This window comes from Corylus avellana, chromosome 11, assembly GCF_965113065.1.
Source record: "Corylus avellana chromosome 11, dhCorAvel1.hap1.2, whole genome shotgun sequence".
NCBI classification, from domain to species: Eukaryota; Viridiplantae; Streptophyta; class Magnoliopsida; order Fagales; family Betulaceae; genus Corylus; species Corylus avellana.
This window is the reverse complement of record NC_142500.1, coordinates 13,471,596-13,494,006: the sequence shown is the minus strand read 5'-3', so window position 1 is coordinate 13,494,006 and position 22,411 is coordinate 13,471,596. Positions and strand designations below refer to the sequence as shown.

Below are 22,411 nucleotides of genomic sequence, written 5' to 3'. Positions count from 1 at the left end.
GGGAGCAGGGTTGGTGGGCTGCGGGTCATCTGTGGCCTGTGCCCCACCAACCATGTGTTCCTGGGCCTCTGTCTCAGTGTCCTCCAGACCTGCTTTGTATTTTTTAATAATGTTTAGAATTCTATGAAGTTGTAGTTGTAGTTAAATATAATTGATATTGCACCAATATAGTTAGAAACTTTCAATCTTTTGAATCTTTAAAAAAACAGTCGGGCGTACCTGCGCTATGCTGGGTGTAAAGCCGCTCGACATCGCCCTCATAACTCTGTCGTAACTCGCTGTACGGGTACGAATCAACCCGAAACCCGGTTTGGGCCATGCCTGCCCGAGTGTATGGAGCATGGACAGGGGTCTCCCCTTCCATCGTACCTGGAAGAACTGGTCGATATCCTTCCTGTATCCCAAGAAGCTGAGCAACGTCTTGTTGCTTGCTGTCATCAAGTTGGACTGCCGGAGACCCAGGCGACGTAGACTGCCGCACTGCGGACGAGCCCCTGCGTGCTTTCCTCTTCCCCCTTGTACTCATGGTACCCTGTAAAAAACACCACAAACCCAATTAATTTCTTAAACAATGTATGAAATATTTACTACATTAAGTATGCATGAATAATAGTGCTACATGAGATATATATCAGATTTTAGCAAATGCACAGCTTAATTAAGTGTGTTGATGTAATGTGCATGTAGTGAACAACTACCAATCAAAACATAAATATAAAATTAATTATACTACTATACATACGCTTCGGTTGGATCTAAGTCGTGTCTGACGTATTCGATATGATCTTGTAGATCGTGATCAACATTTCTGGGCAAAATAAGAGGCTCACACTCGTGGTAATTGGCACATGAATCTTGATGTCCTTCAACCTGACCAACGTCGTATATGTTTCTAGGCTTGGTCCTTACTGCGCAAGCCCAATCTGGGCACCTATCATCTTGTACGTAAAATACCTGGTCAACTTGTGAAGTTAGCACATACGGCTCATCAGAAACCAGGTCTCCCGTGTGGACAAGGTTTTTGAAGTTGACAAGTACTATACCATACTCATCCACCTTGTACCCCTTGTCCCTCGTGTTGTCTGCCCAATCACACCTAAACATAACGTACTTAGTCCTGTCGTAATACTCAACCTCAACTATTTCCGTTAACTTCCCGTAGTACGTGTCGCCATCAAGAGTCGGCACACACACCCCGCTGTTCTGAGTCCTCTTTCCGGCATCAGATGCAATAGTGCGAAACAGCTTGCCGTTAACCACATATCTATTGTATCTGACTGCTGCCTCCCTCGGCCCTCTACAATGCATTACCAATTTGTCACCAAGTTCATTCCTGGATCGCTCGTCCAATCGATCGACCTGTGAATATATTACGTACAATGGAAACGCACGGTTACTAGCTTTAGTTGATTTTAAAAATTGCACGCAAATAACTCCGACAATTGTGATAAGGTAAACATCACATCATTCTTACGTAGTCACGGTACCACTCGTAGAACAAGTCATAATGTTGGGTCTCCAACTGAGCCTCTGTTGTTCGTCCCCTATTGCATGATCGCCTAAGCGTATCTATGTGCATCCTACAATTCGAAATTATGTTAATTATAATTCAATACGAGCAATATTGTCACAAGTTCATTGAGCATGCAATGTACCAACAAAAGATCTCTACTTACATCCGCAATTGATGAAACTCGTCCAAGTTGAACATAATATACCGGTGTATCTGTGTCATTGTGATTCGGTCGAGTCGGACTCGTGTTCCATTTCCCTTTGAACCATCCAGATTTCTTTGTATCCTATTGTGAAAGGTTGGTGTATTCTCTAAATATCTCGAACAAAACGTCACCAACTCAGTTGCTATGTAGCCCTCCGCAATGCAGCCCTCGGGAGCCGCTTTGTTGCGCACATTAGATTTGAATACTCCAAGGCTCCTAAATATGAACCAATACATATTTTCAGTTTAGTTAGTACTTGTCATGTATTGGCACCTGAAACCAAAAAATAGAAAAATATCCGTAAACAAATTTTACCTCTCTGCCGGATACATCCATCTATACTGTACAGGTCCACCGAGTCGGCATTCACGGATAAGATGCACGACCACATGAACCATGCTCGTAAAGAAGCTGGGGGGGAAAACTTGTTCCATCTTGCACAACGTGATACAAATGTCACACTGTAGTCGGTCAATATCCTGTTCGGTCAATGTTGTTGAACATAGGCACCTGAAGAATGTGGACATCTCAACAAGAGGTCTAACCACATTGCTTGGAAGTGAACCACGCAATGCAATAGGTAGAAGCTGCTGCATCAGTACATGACTGTCATGACTCTTTAACCCCGATATCGTACGGTCCTTAAGTCGTATACAACGAGAAATGTTCGAGGCATATCCGTCGGGCACCCTTACATTTCGTAGCACTTTCAAAAAATGTGTTTTATCATCCTTGGACATCGTGTGGGTAGCTTGTTGATAATAGGTCTTACCATCCTGCGGGTCCACAAATGTATGAAGTGTACGTCTCAAGCCCATTTCTTGCAAATCTAAGCGGGCGGCGTGGTTGTCCTTCGTTTTCCCTGGAATGTCCAGTATTGTACCAAGTATGTTGTCCATGACGTTTTTCTCTATGTGCATAACATCAAGATTATGCCGCAATAAATTATCTTTCCAATACGGCAACCTAAAGAAAATACTTTTCTTCTTCCACACTACATGGCCATTATTCGTCTTCTGCTTTTTTCTTTCTTTTTTCTCAGCCTCCCTTGCCTGACCGGCGTTCTCATCCCCAAACACCATCCCTTTTAATTGGCTTATGACTTCATCTCCACTTGGCACATCAGGGGCACATTCTAGTTCTACGTTGCCGTCAAATGTGCTTTTGTTTCGTCTCTATGGATGATCCATGGGCAAGTATCGCCTGTGCCCCATATAACACCATTTATGGCCATGTTTTAACCATTTTGACCATGTCGAGTTCATACAACACGGACATGCCTTCTCACCCTTGGTAGACCATCCAGACAAATCTGCATATGCTGGGAAGTCATTAATTGTCCACATCAACTGCGCTCGCATAACAAAATTATTTTTCTTTGAGACGTCATATGTGCGAACCCCTACATTCCATAGTTCTTGTAACTCTTCAATTAAGGGTTGAAGGTAGACATCTATATCCATTCCAGGTGAACTTGGGCCCGGGATAATCAATGATAGTATAAAAGATGTGTGTTTCATGCACATCCAAGGAGGCAAGTTGTAGGGTACAACCATTACAGGCCAAGTGCTGTGCGATGTAGTCATATTCCCAAATGGATTAAATCCATCAGAGGTTAGTCCGAGCCTTACATTCCTGCTGTCCGCTGAAAACTCCTGATGTAAATTGTCAAATGACTTCCATGCTAAGCCGTCGGCTGGATGCCTCAATACGCCATCCTTAGTGCGGCCTTCTGCATGCCACCTCATAAAGCGTGTTGTATGTTCTGACATAAACAACCTCTGTAGTCGTGGTATGAGTGGAAACCACCGCAACACCTTCACCGGACGTTTCTTGCCCGATGATATGGGTTGACCGTCCTCATCTAAATTGATTGCTTCCGTCCATTTAGATTCTCCACATACGGTACATGAATCCAACTCTTTATTGCCCTTCCAGAATAGCATACAGTCATTACGGCACGCTGGAATCTTCTCATAGCCTAGTCCCATGTCTCGCAAAAACTTTTTCGCCTCATATGTATTAACTGGCAGAGTTTCACTAGTCTCGGGTAGCAACTGATTGATGAACTCTAGGAAAGCCGAGAAAATCGAGTTACTAACTCCACCAACACACTTCAAGTTGTACAGGTGAACAGTGGCACTTAATTTGCTATGTTTTGTCCCAGTATGAAGTGGCTTCTCCGCCTTTTTTAGAAGGGCATAGTACTTTAGTGCATCGCCTTCAGCGGCTTCTTCGGTCACAATTTCCTCACCCCCTTGCACTACGGCCTGAGGCTCACAATTGTCTTCCCTAACTACTTCGTGCATGCCGAATAAATCACGCAACATTCCGTGCATGTCTCCACCCTGATTTGCACATGCACCCGCATCTGAGGCCGGGCGATTGGAATTAGACCCGGTATCAGGACCCTGTACATGCTTCTCACCGTGATAGAACCAAAGTGTGTATTCCGGCATCATTCCTTTTCCCCCTGTCAAGTGGTCGAATACGAAACCCGGCGGGTGGCGCCGGTTATTTCGACAAACCTTACAAGGGCAATAGATGAATCCATCAAGGGTTCTACAGTTACTAACTGCAAACTCCACAAACATTCTACACCCGTCTCTGTATTCCCTCGTACCCCTAGACTTTGTCATCCAACTCTTGTCCATTTTTATCTACGTACATGAGTTAGGAATAAATACATAAGACTTACAAATTGTATACATACTTTCAAGCACATGCATGTATATAAACATAAACCGATACCTAAATATTTGAACCACATTAGAAATATAAACCTATACATTCTCGTATAGGGTTAAATTGTTTATGTCCAAAAATATATACATATTCATGCGTATCTACATTCAACCGTACTGAAGGGTGTATTTATAACCCTTATCTATTATAATTAATCTACAAAAACCAAATAAAAAAAAAAATACTTGATCCAAAATTTAAGCATTTTCTTTGGTGGGGACCCTAAACAAATTAATTATAGCTAGCTTATAACTTATAAGGTTGTTCTAGTACATCTACCGAGCTAGGTTCGTTACGAGGACCCTAAATACAATAAATATAGCTTAAATGTCGTTAGCCTTTGGCATGAATTAGTAGGTGATGACATGCATGGGTCATACAACTCTTTTGTTTGGTGTATTTATTTATTTTGTATATGATATATATAAAGGTTAAAGGAATTTTGAGTGTATTGCAAATATGGCAAATGTTTAGGTAATATATATTTTTGGTTCGGACGTTTCTTGGGTTATTGACACATTAGATTAATTTCTTTCATATTAATCACAATTTTAACAAAATTCCAACTAGTTTTTAGGTAATATAAATTTTAATGCGTTATATTTCAACAAGAACAAGCTATATAAGTTCCTCAAATTAACCAAAATTTTATCCGTTTTGTATGGTTTTTTTTTTTGTTTGAAAAAATAATATATGTGGGATAGAATAAAGTAAGAATCAAATTGAATATATTTTGCAAGTGTTTTAGGTTATGTGTTTAATTATGATTAGATTTGTTAAAAAAACTCAAAACAAAAGTGCGAAAAAAATAGTCTAAAAAACAAAGTCATGACTTTTTACTTATTCAATATAGCACGTCTATTTAAGTTTGACAAGGTTTGCACTTTTGCCAACTCTTTTTCCCGTTAAATCCATGTAATTCGGATTGAATCCTCGCGTTGTGTGACTTTATAACTTACAAATTAATCCATAACGTTTATGGTTAAAAGAATATTAAAAAACTCATTAACGTTGAATATTAATTAAACAAAGTCTTAAACTAAATCTCTATAAATATTATATATCACCACGCACTACACGTACTAATTAATTAGAAGGTCAAACGATATTGAAATGAATGATAGATTAAAATTCATATAATGTTTTATAAATTCTTTACTAATAAGCCAACCTTTAGCAATTATATTTTCAAACAAAAACCTAGCTAGCATGAGAAACATCATTTTGCATGCATGTGCATATCCAACGTACAATAAGTAATTAATTATTAGATATTCCTAAAAAGAAAAAAAATTTCAGCTCAATTAGATGCTCACAAATACTCAATCCAGTGCATTATTGAAATATATGACAGAATAAAACATCAAATTTATAAAACAACACAATATTATGCAATAAAACAATATTCTGCAATATTAAAACAATATTATATATAAAATAAATCAATATATATTTATAGTTATAAAATAAAACAATATATATATATACATATATATATATACCTGCAGGAGAGATGGTGGAGATTGGCGGAGCAGATTGGCCGGAGAATCGCCGGAGACGGCAACGGCGAAGTGGACATGGCCGCCGGAGAGAGCTAGCTAGCAGAGAGAGTGCTACGTTGCTGCTGCAGAGAGATAAAGCTTATCACAGAGAAAATGAAGGAGGAGCTAGAAGAAAATGAGGAAGAGTGAGGGAGGAGATAGAAGAAAATGAAGAAGAAAAATACCTGCAGGGATGGCGCGCGGGAGAAGAGAAGTGTGCGTGCGTGCGTGCGATAATGGAAAAGCAGGGGAAAGAGAGAAAAGATCAGGGAAAATCAAAAAAACAAAAGAAAAAAAAATGATGATTAAAAATTAGTAAGTGTATGCGTGCGATGGGACGGCCAGCAGGTGCTGGCCTTCCCAACGCACGTTCCTGACGTGCCACATAGGCACGTCAGGAATTACTGACGCGCCACATGTGGCACATCAGTAATTCCTGACGTGCCTAAGTGGCCCGTCAGGAATAAATTAATATATGTATATAAATATGTTTATATATATGTTATAGTATTAATTATATATATTAATACTAATATAACTAATATTTGTCTGTTTTGTATGTATATATATACATGTACGTTTATATGTTTATAATTAATATAGCATTAATTATATTAATACTAATATAATTTATGTTTTCCTCTTTTGTATTTCATTTGAGTTCTCATGTATTTGGTTTTATTTTATGTACGTGAATAGTGCAGTTACTCTTACAAACAACAATTTCATTTTAACGTGCATGGCTCAAACCTAAATAATATATAGCGTGCATGATTTATATATATATATATATATATATATGTGTGTGTGTGTGTGTGTGTGTTTGTCAAAACTTTAATATCATCTATCACCAATATTGTTACTTTAATTATTTTAATTAATGAAATACCAAATTTGGTATCTCATAATTAAATGAACGAGATCGAGAAAAATGCATGTTATATATATATATATATATATATATATATATATATATATATATATATATCCTTTAGTCTAATTTGAACCATGCATGCACGTTAAATAGCCATGTTATATATATATCCTTTTGCATGGTTTTGCTATATATATATATACGGTATCTCGAGTAAAACATGGCTAACAGTTGGAAATTTTCTTATTTTTTATTTTATTTTGAATGTTCAAATGGCATGGGTTACGGTACGTGTTATAAAAGAGAAGTATATATATATATTAAAGTACTAGCCGGTGTTTGTTTTCTAAAAATTAATTTTATTGAATGTTAATTGGAATTCAATCATATTGTACAATATACAATTAATCTGATAATGTTGGGATCAATCCTATAGATATATATATATATATATATATATATATATATATATTATATTTACTGACGTGTCTCTTTGACACGTCAGCAATTGTTGACGTGTCAAATTGAATTTGACACGTCAATAAATCTTGACGTGTCAATTTGACACGTCAATAAATCTTGACGTGTCAATTTGACACGTCAATAAATATTGACGTGTCCGTATATGACACGTCAGTAAATAATCAGCCAATTATTTATTAATTTTAAAATGATGTCACATTTAAATTTGGTTCAAATTTACTGACGTGCCAAAGTGACACGTCAGTAAATACTGACGTGTTGTTTTCAACACGTCAGTAAATATTGACGTGTACCTTTTAACACGTCAGTAAATAATTTGTTGACGTGCTACTTTTAACACGTCAGCATTTACTGACGTGCCAAAAAAATGTTACTGTTTGACACGTGAAGAAATGAGCTTTTTTTTGTAGTGATTACTCATTCATTGTAATGTTATATATCATCATTTTATCGTCCTTTTATCCCCAAAGTTGAGTATAGCTTTTAAAATTACCATTGAATCAAAATTTAATAATGATGCATTACAAATCCAATGGTGATTTTAAAAGATATATCAACTTTGAGGATAAAATGATTATATATAACATTACTCACTCAAAGTAATGTTATATACCATCATTTTATCTTCCTTTTATTTCCTAATTTGACGTAGTTTTTAAAATCATCATTAAATCAAAATCTAATAGTAATTCAACCTAATCCAATGGTAATTTTGAATCAAAATCAAATTTCAAAGCATATTTTCTAGAGGACTGCTACAATGGTTTGCTTTGCTTTACAAAAAAGTTTTGTGACAATAACCCTTTGTTTTTGTACTATCAGTAGTGGTGGTTCAGTGGCTTCAAAGAAATCTCCAGAAAATGGTTGGGTCATGTACTAATAGTTAAGTATTAACGTCCACATCAAAGTAGACGTTAATAGCCGAACGAAAAGATGAATATTAGCGTCCACTTTACAGTGGACGCTAATAACTCGACCTTAATATGCACGCTGGAATTATTCAAGAGGCGGGAGAAATATAAGCGTCCAAAAAAACACTTTTAGCGTTGACATTTTGTCAACGCTAAAAGTGGAGCAATAGCGTCCACTTAAGTGGATGCTAAAGATGGCAAAAAAAAAAAAAAAAATTTTAAAAAAATTAAATAAAAGATCAATAGCGTCCACTTTGAAAGTCGCCCCTAATACTTAAGTATTAGGGTCGACTTTGTGGACGCTAAAGAGTAGGTAGAAAAAAAAATAAAATAAAAAATAAAATTGATGACCAATAGCGTCCACTTCTAATACTAAAGTATTAGGGTCGACTTTGAAAATCGCCCCTAATACTCAACTATTAGGGTCGACTTTGTGGACGCTAAAGAGTAGGTAGAAAAATAAAAATAAATAAAATAAAATAAAATTGATGACCAATAGCGTCGACTAAAAGTGGATGCTAATAGTTAAGTATTAGGGTCGACTTTGAAAGTCGCCCCTAATACTCAACTATTAGGGTCGACTTTGTAGATGCTAAAGAGTAGGTAGAAAAAAAAAATTAAAAAAAAAAAAAAAAAATTGATGACCAATAGCGTCCACTTCTAATACTTAAGTATTAGGGTCGACTTTGTGGACACTAAAGAGTAGGTAGAAAAAATAATAATAATAATAATAAAATTGATGACCAATAGCGTCCACTAAAAGTGGACGCGAATAATTAAGTATTAGGGTCAACTTTGAAAGTCGCCCCTAATAGTTAAGTACTAGGGTCAACTTTGTGGACGCTCAAGAGTAGGTAGAAAAATAAATAAAAAAATTGATGACCAATAGCGTCCACTAAAAGTGGACGCTAATACTTAAGTATTAGGGTCGACTTTAAAAGTCGCCCCTAATACTCAACTATTAGGATCGACTTTGTAGACGCTAAAGAGTAGGTAGAAAAATAAAAATAAAAATAAAAAAATAAAATTGATGACCAATAGCGTCTACTAAAAGTGGACGCTAATAATTAAGTATTAGGGTCTACTTTGAAAGTCGCCCCTAATAGTTAAGTACTAGGGTTGACTTTGTGGACGCTAAAGAGTAGGTAGAAAAATAAATAAAAAAATAAAAAAATAAAATTTAAGCTAATAATTAATTATAAGATAAATATCACATTAATGATCTTTTATACTAAAAATTTATTAAATTTAAATTTGTTGTTAATATTTTAATAATAAAAACATATTTAATATTTGACTCATCGAACATATAATTTGATGCAATATCTCCTTCCATTAGGATTTGGCGTTAAAATGTTATTTCCCAAAAATTTACCTCCGATAATATGTCATTATTTATTTTATATAAATTATCGGATATTCGATCAATTGTGATTGAATCAAATGATCGATCAAACTTCAAACACATTAAAGGTTCATTCACACATCTGTTAGGTCCTACTGCATTTGTTCGATCGATCATGATAGGATCAAATGATCGATCAAACTTTAAACAATTGAAATTGAAGGTTTGATCGAATATCCGATCAATCATAATGAATTAGTTCGATTGATCGTGATAAGATCAAATTATTGAAACAATTGAAATTGAATTAATTCGATTGATCGTGATAAGATCAAATGATCAATCAAATATTCGATCGATTGATTGTGATAGGATCAAATGATGGATCAAACATCCGATCGATCCTAATGAATTAGTTCGATTGATCGTGATAGGATCAAATGTTTAATCGAACATCCGATCCTAGTGAATTAGTTCGATTTATTGTGATAGGATTAAATGATCAATCAAACTTGAAAAAATTGATGGTTCGATCGAACATCTGATCGATCCTAGTGAATTAGTTTGATTGATCGTGATAAGATCAATTGATCGATCCAACTGGATACAATTGAAGGTTCAATCGAACATGTGCATCTTACATGTTCAATAAAAACATGTAATTTTTATAGATTAGGTTAAAAGAAATTCTTCCAACCCAGTTTGGAGAAAAACTTTGTCTATATATATATATATATATATATATATGTGTGTGTGTGTGTGTGTGTGTGTGTGAGAAAACTACAAAATGATGTATATATATTAACAAATAAAAAATAGAAAAATAGAAAACTTTACTAATTATGACCCAAAAATTTAAAATTTTTTTTTTCAATAAATTTTGACTTAAAAAAAATTAATAAGCTAATCTAATTGTCTTAATAAGTTCAAATAAAAAAAATTAAAAAGTGGACAATTAGCATAACATTATAGGTTGACGCTATGGTTCTCAGGGTCGACTCATATGGGTCGACGCTGATAGATTTATATTAGCGTCGACTTGATATAAAACTATGTCAGTTTGGTACAAATTAAAAGGCGGGATCCATTGGCGCGGTGGGTGAAATTTTCGGAAAATGTTTTTTGTATCTCCCCCTATTTGCTTCTTCGCCCCTCTAACCCATTCTTCTTGTTGATGCACAGTTTTCCAAATGATGACGTGACACGCCTGCCTTGCTTGAGTTGACCAATACACAGACTATTTGACTGCACAACAAAGAAGAAAGAAGGATCGAAGTGACCGGGGGTGAGCCAGCGGGAACACTCCGATGCCTAAGTCAGGATGAGAAAGAAAAGAGGATATTGTCAACAACTATAGAGCTCAGATTATGAGAGTTGTGATTACCTTTGCTTTGATAATATGACTTGTATTTATAGGCATCAGAGAGAATTTGATTTCCCACTCATCAAGGAATCTTATCCCTTGATATCGCTAAACAAACATTTGAATGAAAGATCATGTTTGTTAGTTGTTCCACGATTTTAGCGACTTGAGATCAGAGGATTAACTTCGTAATCCTTTAGGCTAGGCTAAATTAAAGCGTTTGAGTAGGACTTGATCGCCTTTGTGATCTTAGATATCAACTGACATATCTTCATGAGTATATGCAAGATCTAGATAACAAGATTACCTAGATATTAAAAGTATCATCTTTCAGGATATCGTAGTTATTCCTTTTAGCCGAGACTTACATGTCCTGAGTTATTCTCGAACTTTATGGTCTCGGCTAGAGGTTGCCTCGGATTCGTGGTCTCGGACCACATGAGTAGGTCTCGTCTCGGATCACATGAGAATGTCTCGGATTCATGGTCTCCTATAAGCAGGTCTCGAATTTGGGCCTCCTATGAGCAGGTCTCGGATTTGGGCCCCTTCTGGCTGGGCCCAAGGACTGCTCAATAAATAGTAGGCTAGTTCATGACCCAACAGTTACCCCCCAATTTCGAAGTTTGCAGAACTAAAGAAATTTCATGTCTTGACGGAATGAGTCTTCCTACTGAGGCCAGCTTTTCTTAAGAGAAATCCCGAGACAGTCAATGTCTTTCCGACTCCGTCCCGGATTAATAAGGCGGCAAAATTTGAATTTTAAATTTCACAGGGAAATTCAAATTTCGAATTCAAAATTTAAATTTCAAATCTTGGAGGGAAAATTTGACTTTTGACTTTCCAGGCGTCGGTTGAGATTCCGAGGCCCTGTCGCTTCATTAATGCTGGCTTTCGAGTACCTTACACGTGTCATCTGCAGGCGGCGTCGGTTGAGCTTCCGAGGCCCTGTCGTTTCTTGGCATATTTAATGCCCCTGCTACCGAGTTGAATCCCTTTAAATAGACTATTAGCACCTTATTCTATTCATTCTTCTTTCGTCTTCTCGCAACAAAATCCAAACCCTACTTTTTCATTCTAGCTTCTTTTCCTTTTGCTTCCCCTTCCCTTAAAACAACTTGTCATCATGTCTGGTGACGAAGGATCAGGTTCTGATGGTCTCGGAGGTAATACTTACCTAACCTGCTGGCGGTCGGAATTAACCAAGGCTGATGAAGCTAGAATCCGAGAGGAATGCTTCATTCCCAGATTAGTGAAGCTTCGGTTTGATGAAGAGCAAATAGGCGCCATCATGCGTGCTGACGCACATGAGGTTTGTTTATACGAGACCATGTTTCGTTCAGGTTTCCGACTGCCTTTCCCAAGGGTAGTGAGAGAGCTGCTGAATCTCATAAATCTGGCTCCGCACCAGATTGTGCCTAACGGCTGGAGAGTCCTCTATGCCTGTATTTTGCTCTGGCCAATGGCCCTTGGACTAGGTCATTACCTTTCTGCCAGAGAATTTTTGTGGTTCTATCGGCTTCAGAAGAACCCAAAGTGTAAGGATTTATACAACTTCCAGTCCCGACGGGGGAAGTTTATACATATGGATGGCAAATACTCCAGCAATCACAGGTGGAAAGCTAAATATTTCTTCGCCACTGGTCAGTGGGAATTTCACCCTACCAAAATTGCTGAAGGTCCAAGGGTGCCACGGGAGACGAGTGTCCCTGCCAGAAATGCCCCCAAGGAACCGACTCCCAATGAGGACGAACTGAAGCGTGTAGACGACATTGCAACATGGGCTCGGTGACATGAAAACTTAATGTTCTATACTAAGTTAATAGAAACATTTTTTGAAGGAAAGGGTATCGAGAACTTAGATGGAGGTGCTGGCGGAAAAAGGAAGAGACTTGCCTCCGTGGTCGTCCGAGACCCAAGCCTTGCCACCTCGGGTCCTCCAGTTGCCAACACCCGATGAGCTACCCCCCGAAAATCTTGTCTTGACAAAGGCAAGGGCAAAATGGTTGAACAGCCCAGGCAGAAAAATATCGCCTTTCAAATCGGCAGGGCTTTAAGAATACGTGGAGATTCAGTCCCACCTGTGGTCCCTCAGTTTCGGACTACTGGCCCCTTAAAGATGGATGCCAAGGCCAAAAAGCCTAGCACTCCTCCTCGGGCAGCCAGAGTTTTGAGGTTGGTTGACGAGCCTGAGGACCTCGAGGTCCCTCAACCGGAAAAAAAAAGAAACCGAAGAAGTTGGCTGAAGTAAAAGCGCAAGACCAACTTGCCAATTTTCTTGCTGCTAGGAGAAAGGCGGGTCCTGAGCCCGTGGTGAGATCTGCTGCAGAGACCGAGGCCTTCCTCTCAAACGAGCCCATCTCTGCTCGACTGCTAAATGCTACTCCTTTAGCCTCAGCAGGAGCTGTTATAGGGGATGCGATTCCCATCGAGTCCCTATCGTTTCAACCTCTAGGCTCGAACATCCAACATATCCTGGATGATATAGAGTTAGAAGATGAAGGCTCTGTAGGGATGGTGCAAGAGAGAGCAGAGAATCACACTGTGGCTGCAGAGGAAGGATTAGGACTTCGGCCTTTATCACTTACCGCCAAGGGTGATAATATGGCTCAGGGTTCGAAACTTGCCGAGACCTCTCAGCCAACACCTACTGCCAAAAAGGTCCTTACTACCGAGAGGGCCTCTGAAGCCGAGAAAGTCCATGATGCTGAGAGGGCTTCCGAGGCCGAGACCTCCTCTTCATCCGAAGCTCTTGTGAGACCAGAAGGGGTAGATTGGACAGTGGGCGGACCCCTCGCTACATTTGGTGGCGACCTGAAGGGCAATCCTTTTCAGGCACTAGTGGATTTGATTCCTCATGAGGGTCTCATTATGGAGCGTGACACCTCTGCTCAGGGCATGACTGAGCAAATGCTCTTCTACCAACTTGTCGTAAGTTTTCTGATTTTTGCCTTGGTTTGCTGTTCCTTCTCTACACATGTTAACTGAATTTTTGTTGCAGAGTTTTATGAAGTCGTTGATACTGTACTGTTATTTTCGGAAGAAAGCCCAGGCTCGGCTATTGAGACAAGTCGCCTTAACGACAAGGTCATTGAACTAGAGGCCAAGAATGCAGAACTGACGAAAGTTATTGTGGCACAAGACGAGGAGCTGCTAATCTCGGGTCAAGAGCAGTCTAAATTGCTGGCCAAGACCTCTGAGGCTGCTGCGGCTCGAGCGAAGGCTGAATCAAAGATTAACAATCTGCTGACTGAGATCGAAGGCCTTCGAGCTGAAGTGAACCGCCTGCAAGAGGATAACTCTATTATTAAAGAGGATTTCAACCAGCTGGAAGAAACGAACGCAGGGGTCTCGGACCAGCTGAAATTGGTTCAAGATGAGGTCTCGGATTTGAAAACTTTGGTGACCAAGGCGAATGAAGCCAAAGTGGTAGCTGAGGAGAAGCTCAAATTCTTCAAGGGAAAGTACGCCCAAGGAAGGGGGCTCAGCTGAAGAAGGCTAAAACCCAAGCTACCGATTACTTACGTCAACTGTCCTTTGCCTCATGGGTTCGAAATTCTGCTTGGGCCGACGGGCTCATCCTTGGCTTCGAAACTTTTCGAGCATGGGCTAAGGACTCGACTCGGAGGGTAGATCTAGACAAGGTGAAAGTCGAGGACATCCCCTGTTCGGATGCAGCAATGGCACAACTGGTAAACCTAGGTTAAGAACAAATGCCTGATGCAGCAGGAATAAAAGAATGCTTCTACGATCCCTTTTCGGATCAACAACATCAAGGCACTGAATCTGCTCCTGATGATGCCCACTCTGCCGAGGCCAACACTCCCGAGTCCATCTCTGCCGAGGTCCCTGATGTTACCCCTAAGGAAAAATGATGTAATACCATTTGTACATACCTCAAGTTTCTTTGTTAATGAAACGAGTTTTTGTGTTTGTATGAGTCTCGGAATAACCTTTATTTGTTTGTTGCTTAAGGTAGTAAGAAATTTATAATTATACTTCTCCGAGTTATATCTTGGAGACTTCAATTTAACCTTAGTTATGCTACCTCGACTTAGGCCTCGTGGTATTTGATTGCTACCCCGAGTTAGGTCTCGGAGAGTTTTATTGCTACCTCGAGTCAGGTCTCGAAGAGTTTGATTGCTACCCCGAGTTAGGTCTCGGTTATGTTATGTTAAGAGAATCCTCCTTTCGGCTGCATCATTTTAGGACTCGGAAGAGCCTTTTTAGCCGTCTTCTCCGAGACTAATAATTTAATTTGTACATATGTACCTTATATGCTGCATAACTCTGAGATACTTTTATTCATTGAAATGAAAATAATAAAATGACAAATAAATCACATATCATTGCATTTAGACATAATACTTTTTAAGGTGCTCAGCGTTCCAAGGCCTTGGTAGAGCCTTACCTTTGGAATCTTCTAAGTGGTATGCTCCTGCTCGTTTGCATTCAACCACCTTATAAGGTCATTCCCAATTAGGAGCCAGCTTTCCCTCAGCTGGATCCTTGGTTGCGAGAGTAGCTTTACGTAGGACCATATCTCCAACTTTCAAGGTTCGAGGCTTGACCTTCTTGTTGAAATACCGAGTCACTCTTGCCTAATATGATGCCATAGCCACCTGGGCTTGATCCTGCTTCTCTTGTAGCAAGTTCAAGTGCAGTTGTAAACCCTCGTTATTTGTCTCGGATTGGAAGGTCTCTACGCGATAGCTGCCTGAGCCTACCTCGGCTGGAATGACTGCCTCAGTTTCGAATGCTAAGGCATATGGTGTCTCTTCGGTTGGAACTCTCTTGGTTGTTCGGTATGCCCATAATACTTCTGGAAGGTCTTCTGCCCAGTTCCCTTTCCGATCATCCAGCTTCTTTTTCAAGATCTTAAAAATTGTTTTGTTGGTAGCCTCTACCTACCCATTTGCCTGAGGGTGCCCTAGGGACGAGTAATAGTTTCTTATTCGTAGCTGGGCACACCAGGCTCGGAATGAGTCGCAGTCAAACTGCTTGCCATTATCTGTGATAAAAGCATGGGGAATGCCATACCGACATACGATATTCTTCCATAAAAATTGCTCCATTGCCTTAGCTGTGATATTTACCAAGGCTTCAACCTCTGCCCACTTGGTGAAATAGTCTACAGCAACAACCGCGAACCGTACACCTCCTATGCTCCGAGGCAATACTCCTACTATATCTACCCCCCATTGGGAGAAGGGCCAAGGTGAAGATATTGCACTCAGGTCTTCAGGAGGTTGATGAGTGATATTAGCGAATCGCTGGCACTTGTCACAATTCTTGACTATATTCGCCGAGTCTCGACTCATGTTGGGCCAATAAAAACCCGCTCGGACTGCTTTATGTGCCAGTATTCTGGCTCTAGAATGGCTTCCACAAATCCCTTCATGAATTTCTTTAAGGATATAATCTCCTTCCTCTTTTGAAACGCACTTTAAGAGTGGCAACATGAAACCCCTCTTGTAAAAGGATTTCATTTATCATTGTAAACCTTTCTGCACTTACCTTCAACCGGGTAGCAAGCTTTTTATCTGAGGGAAGTACGCTTTTTTTCAGGTATTCCACGATTTCTAGTTGCCAATTAGGTATGGCCTCGGCTGTCGAGACCGACACCGTCTCGGTAACTGATGATTGTGGAAGAATTTGGATAGGAGTCTCGGCTTCAATCTCTTCACTGGCTGTTGAGGCTATTCGGGCCAACTGGTCTGCTCTCTCATTCTCTGGTCTCGGAATTTTCACAATGCTAATCTTCTTAAATAAAGCTTGCAAATCCTGCACCTTAGATAAGTATAACTTCATCTTATCTCCCTTGGCTTCAAATTCCCCTCGGATGTGCCCTACAACGACTTGGGAGTCACTCCGTATTTCCACAAATTTGGCTCCCATTTCAAGAGCTAAACCGAGTCTTGCCAAGACTGCCTCGTATTCGGCCTCGTTATTTGTGGTCTTGAACTTCAACTTCAATGAACTACATAATTCTTCCCCATCGGGAGTAATCATTACTATCCCAGCTCCACCACGCTTCTTTGTAGACGACCCATCTACGTAAATTACCCAGGTCTCATCACTTGGCCAGCTAGTGATGTCTGGCAAATTAGTGAATTTTGCCAGAAAATCAGCCAGTGCCTGGCCCTTGAGAGAATTCCGAGGGAGAAACTCGATGTCGAATTCTCCCAGTTCAATAGCCCAGTTAGCTAATCTTTCCGACAGATCTAGCTTTCTTAGTACTTTCTTCAGAAGGTATTCAGTCAATACCCTGATAGTATGAGCTTGGAAGTAGGGTCGGAGCTTCTTGAATGCTATAACTAAGGCGAAAGCCAGTTTTTCCATCTGGGGATACCTTTCTTCAGCGCCTCTCAAAGCCCTACTTGTGAAGTATACAGGCTTTTGAATTCCTTCTTATTCTCGGATTAATGCAGCACTAACAGCCATTTGAGACACGGCTAAATACAAATATAGTACCTCCCCAGGTATTGTCTGGCTCAGCAAAGGCGGGCTCATCAGATATTATTTCAGCTATCCGAAGGCTTCTTCACATTCGTCTGTCCATTCAAAGGCCTTTCGCAAGACTTTAAAAACCGGAAGACACTTATCGATCGATCGTGAAATGAACCGATTTAGCGCCGCTATCCTTCCTGTCAATTGCTGGAGCTGTTTCAAGTTTTTCGGAAATTGCATATCCAAGACAGCTTGTATCTTTTCAGGATTGGCTTCTATTCCTCGGCTGGACACCATGTAACCGAGGAACTTTCCTGATGAAATTCCGAATGCACATTTTGAGGGATTCAACTTCATCCCGTACTTCTTCAAGGTTGCGAACGTCTCTTGCAAGTCGAGTATGTGGTCCTGTGGCAGCACACTCTTGACTAGCATGTCATCAACGTATACTTCCATATTGCGTCCGATCTGGTCATGGAACATCTTGTTTACCAGCCTCTGGTATGTTGCCCCTGCGTTCTTCAAACCGAAGGGCATGACTTTATAACAGTACAGGCCTCGGTCAGCTATGAACGCAGTTTTCTCACGGTCTTCTGGATGCATGTATATCTGGTTGTAACCAGAGAAGGCGTTCATGAAGCGGAGTAAGCCATATCCAGCTGTTGAGTCCACCAATGCATCAATGCGAGGTAATGGAAAACTGTCTTTAGGGCAAGCTTTATTGAGGTCAGTGAAATCCACGCACATCCTCCACTTCCCATTGGACTTTTTGACCAATACTACATTGGCCAACCAATCGGGATAATATACTTCTTCGATGAAACGAGCCTTGAGAAGCTTCTCCACTTCTTCTGCTATGGCCACATTCCGTTCAGGGGCGAACTTTCTTCTTTTTTGCTTCACCGGTTTCACACTTGGATCCACATTTAGCTGGTGGAGGATGTCTTCAGGATCAATTCCTGGCATATCTTCATGAGTCCATGCAAAAACTTCTAAATTCCTTCTTAGGAAGATGATGAGGTCATCTCGGATTCTGGGACTGAGCTGCGTCCTAATCTTCAAAGTCTTGTCTTCACCTACTACAACATCCTCCAGAGGTTCAGCTGGCTCTCCCTTTGGGTCATTTCTGTTATTCCCACCTACTGTACCAATTATAATAGGAGTCGGATCCGAGACCCTCTTGAGAGACGTATTGTAACATCTTCTCTCCTGGGTCTGATCCCCCTTCACTTCTTCGACTCCTTCTTCCATCGGGAACTTCATCATCAAATGATATGTTGAAGTTACGGCCTTTAACTTATTCAAAGCAGGTTTGCTGATAATGGCATTGTAGGCACCTGGTCGGTTAATAACCAGGAAATCTACCATCACAGTTTTCTGCTTAGGTGCTGTCCCTGCTGTTACAGGGAGTGAAATAAGACCAATCGGCTGGACCTGCTCTCCTACAAATCCAACCAGGGGAGAGCTAAATGGTGTGATCCTTTCACGATCGATACCCATTTGCTTAAAAACTGGCCAGTACAGCACATCTGCCGAGCTTCCATTGTCCACCAAAATTCTGTGGATCATATGGTTGGCCACTGTCACTGTTACGACTAGCGGATCATCATGCGGCTGCATTACCCCTGGCTTTTTCTTCAGAGAAAGAAAGGGTCATTGAATCCTTTCTTGCAACTTTGGACGATCTCTGTACTGTAAAGATCTCCTCGGCCTGTGTTTTTCTAGCGTGGGCTTTCCTAACCGAATTAGACTGTCCTCCACCAGCTATTCCTCCAGCGATGGTGTGGATCTCACCTACTACTCCTTGATCCCAAGGGGGTCTCGGATCTTTTCTAGGACCATCATCCCGATCACGTCTCGGCTCTCGTGCCCCTTCAGCTTGATTTGCATCTAATAGGAGAGGCTGCTGGTGCACCGCGCCTCGGTTCCCTTCTCCTGCTAGGAATCTTACCAGCCTTCCATTTCTAATGAAAGTTTCAATTTCATGTCGCAAGGTTATACAGTCTTCCGTCAAATGCCCGTGATCATTATGGTACTCGCAGAACTTCGTCCGATCTCGCTTCTTCGGATCACCCCGCAACTTACTCGGCCACCTGAAAGCTGGGTCTCTTCTGATTTCCATAAATACCTCGTTGACCCTGGTATTCAAAGGTGTGAACCTTCGATCTTCACGCCGCCGGGGTTCTGTCTTTGGGACTGATGGTACAGTCTTCTTTATTATTCTCTTCTGAAACCTTTCTTCCTTCAGAGCAGATGCTATAGGTGGCTCATTTTTGGCGTCCTCTTCCTTTTTGGCATCCTCCTTCTCCCGGTCTTCTTCCTCCTAACCTTTCGTGAGAGCCTTAATCATTTCCTCCTGATTAATATACTCCTCTGTCTTGGCGATAAACTCGGGAAGAGTTATTTCTGTCGAACTCTTTGATACTTCGGCCATTAGAGGCCCATTTGGCCTGACTCCATGCCATAATGCGGATAATACCGTTTGATCCCCCGAGTTATCCACTAATAATTTTTCTTTATTGAACCTATGCATAAAATCTTTCAGGCTTTCTTCCTTCCCTTGACGCAATGACAGTAAGCAAGCCGAGTGCTTCCTCCTCTTCTTGGTAGCCAGGAATTGGCTTAAAAAGAGATTTCCAAGTTCTTTGAAACTGTCTATTGACTTGGCAGGCAATCTGGCAAACCAGTCCTGAGCAACTCCTTCCAAAGTGAGAGGAAAGGTTCTGCATGCTATTTCATCCGGAAACCTATGAAGGGAAAAGTGAACACGGACGCTTTCCATATGTTCAGAAGGGTCGCCACTACCGTTAAACTCCTTGAAGCGAGGCATCTTGAAGTTTTCAGGCAAAGGGAAACTTAACACTCGATCAGTGAAAGGCAGGTCGGTGTTATCCATAAACCCCGAAGCAAGGGTTTTTTCCTCCTTTGCAGCCAACTTACGAGTCAGCTCTTCGTACTTCTTCTTCAGATCCTCCATGTCAGCACTCATCTGGCCTTCATTTTGCCCATGAGGTTGTTCCTGTCGAGGTCTCGTATGCTGGGACCTCTCCTGGTCTTGGTGCTCCTCATTCTGGACAGTTGTATGATGGCTAGCTTGAACTGAACTTGCTTCCTCCTCGCGGTGCTAACCGGCAGTCCGCTTCCCATCTCGAATTTTCCTTCGCCTTTCCTTTTCACGCCGTTCATCACGTCTTCTTGCTCGCTCTTGGTCCCTTTGGCTATTACGGCCCTCAGCAGCTGTGAGCCTTACAGCCCGGTCTTCATTCTGCTTCTTCAAAGCCTTCATGGATTCAGACATCTGCTTCATGAATTCGGCTAGATCGGGTGGTGGCAGTGTGTTGGAGACTGCAGTAGTGGAACGGTTAGTCACCATTTTGGATTAGTAGAGAATTGATGAAAATTGAAGTTCCCACAGACGGCGCCAAACTGTTGATGCACAGTTTTCCAGATGATGACGTGACACGCCTGCCTTGCTTGAGTTGACCAATACACAGACTATTTGACTGCACAACAAAGAAGAAAGAAGGATCGAAGTGACCGGGGGTGAGCCAGCGGGAACACTCCGATGCCTAAGTCAGGATGAGAAAGAAAAGAGGATATTGTCAACAACTATAGAGCTCAGATTATGAGAGTTGTGATTACCTTTGCTTTGATAATATGACTTGTATTTATAGGCATCAGAGAGAATTTGATTTCCCACTCATCAAGGAATCTTATCCCTTGATATCGCTAAACAAACATTTGAATGAAAGATCATGTTTGTTAGTTGTTCCACGATTTTAGCGACTTGAGATCAGAGGATTAACTTCGTAATCCTTTAGGCTAGGCTAAATTAAAGCGTTTGAGTAGGACTTGATCGCCTTTGTGATCTTAGATATCAATTGACATATCTTCATGAGTATATGCAAGATCTAGATAACAAGATTACCTAGATATTAAAAGTATCATCTTTCAGGATATTGGAGTTATTCCTTTTAGCCGAGACTTACATGTCCTGAGTTATTCTTGGACTTTATGGTCTCGGCTAGAGGTTGCCTCGGATTCGTGGTCTCGGACCACATGAGTAGGTCTCGTCTCGGATCACATGAGAAGGTCTCGGATTCATGGTCTCCTATAAGCAGGTCTCGGATTTGGGCCTCCTATGAGCAGGTCTCGGATTTGGGCCCCTTCTGGCTGGGCCCAAGGACTGCTCAATAAATAGTAGGCTAGTTCATGACCTAACACTTCTCATGTTATCCCCTGCCTTCTGCAATTCTGCACAATACCAGGAGAGAGAGCTAGAGCGAGAGAGAGAGAGAGAGAGTGACGGACAAACGGAGAGAGAGAGATAAGATCGCGAGAGAGAGAGAGATGCGATTCAAAGTTGCAGACGCACAACCATGTATTTTCTCCCTCTAGTTGCAGACGCACAGCCAGGTTCTCTCTCATTCGGTCCTCTTTCTCGCTCTCCTCTCTCTCTCTCTCTCTCTATATATATATTTTGTTTTCTTAGGTTTTATTCAATTTTTTTACGTTAATCTCAGATCTGAATTTTGGTCTGTGATATGATATATATCTCTTTGTCTCTCACACTAATGAACATTTGTCTTTCTCTAGTTGCCGAGCAAGGAAGAAAGAAGAGCTTAAGGTAAATTTTCTTCCTCTTCGTCTTCTCTCTTTTCGTTACTGTCCGAAATTCTCTCTCGTGGGAACCCTGTTTTCTCATGCTTTGGTTTAATTTCTAATCTTGGTGCATATTTCTGAAATTTACGCTTCATGTTGGCATACCTATGGATGATTTGAGAGTATTTTGCTAATTTTGGATTTGGGGATGAAAAATTGTAGAAGCCCACCCCTATTTGTTTTTTGTAGAAGCCCCTAGTATATGGAATTTGAGGATTATTGGGTCAATGCTAATGGTGGGTGTTGTTTTGATTTTTGGATAATTTCTTGATTTGATTTTCTGTGTTTCTTGATATGGGATTTTATTATGGGGACCCTATTC

General features: G+C 40.6%; 2 protein-coding genes across 2 annotated transcripts; both read right to left on the bottom strand.

Annotated features, from left to right (window-relative positions):
- Window positions 1–15,884: 15,884 nt before the first annotated feature.
- LOC132164979 (uncharacterized) lies at window positions 15,885–17,319 on the bottom strand. Its single transcript, XM_088511573.1, has 2 exons — window positions 16,495–17,319; window positions 15,885–16,421 (listed from the first exon to the last, which is right to left on the bottom strand). The coding sequence occupies exons 1-2, from the start codon at window positions 17,317–17,319 to the stop codon at window positions 15,885–15,887; spliced, it is 1,362 nt and encodes a 453-aa protein (XP_088367699.1).
- A 1,714-nt stretch (window positions 17,320–19,033) lies between these two features.
- Window positions 19,034–20,404, bottom strand: LOC132164981 (uncharacterized). The gene is made up of 2 exons (XM_059575494.2): window positions 19,853–20,404; window positions 19,034–19,750 (listed from the first exon to the last, which is right to left on the bottom strand). The coding sequence occupies exons 1-2, from the start codon at window positions 20,402–20,404 to the stop codon at window positions 19,034–19,036; spliced, it is 1,269 nt and encodes a 422-aa protein (XP_059431477.2).
- Window positions 20,405–22,411: the final 2,007 nt, after the last annotated feature.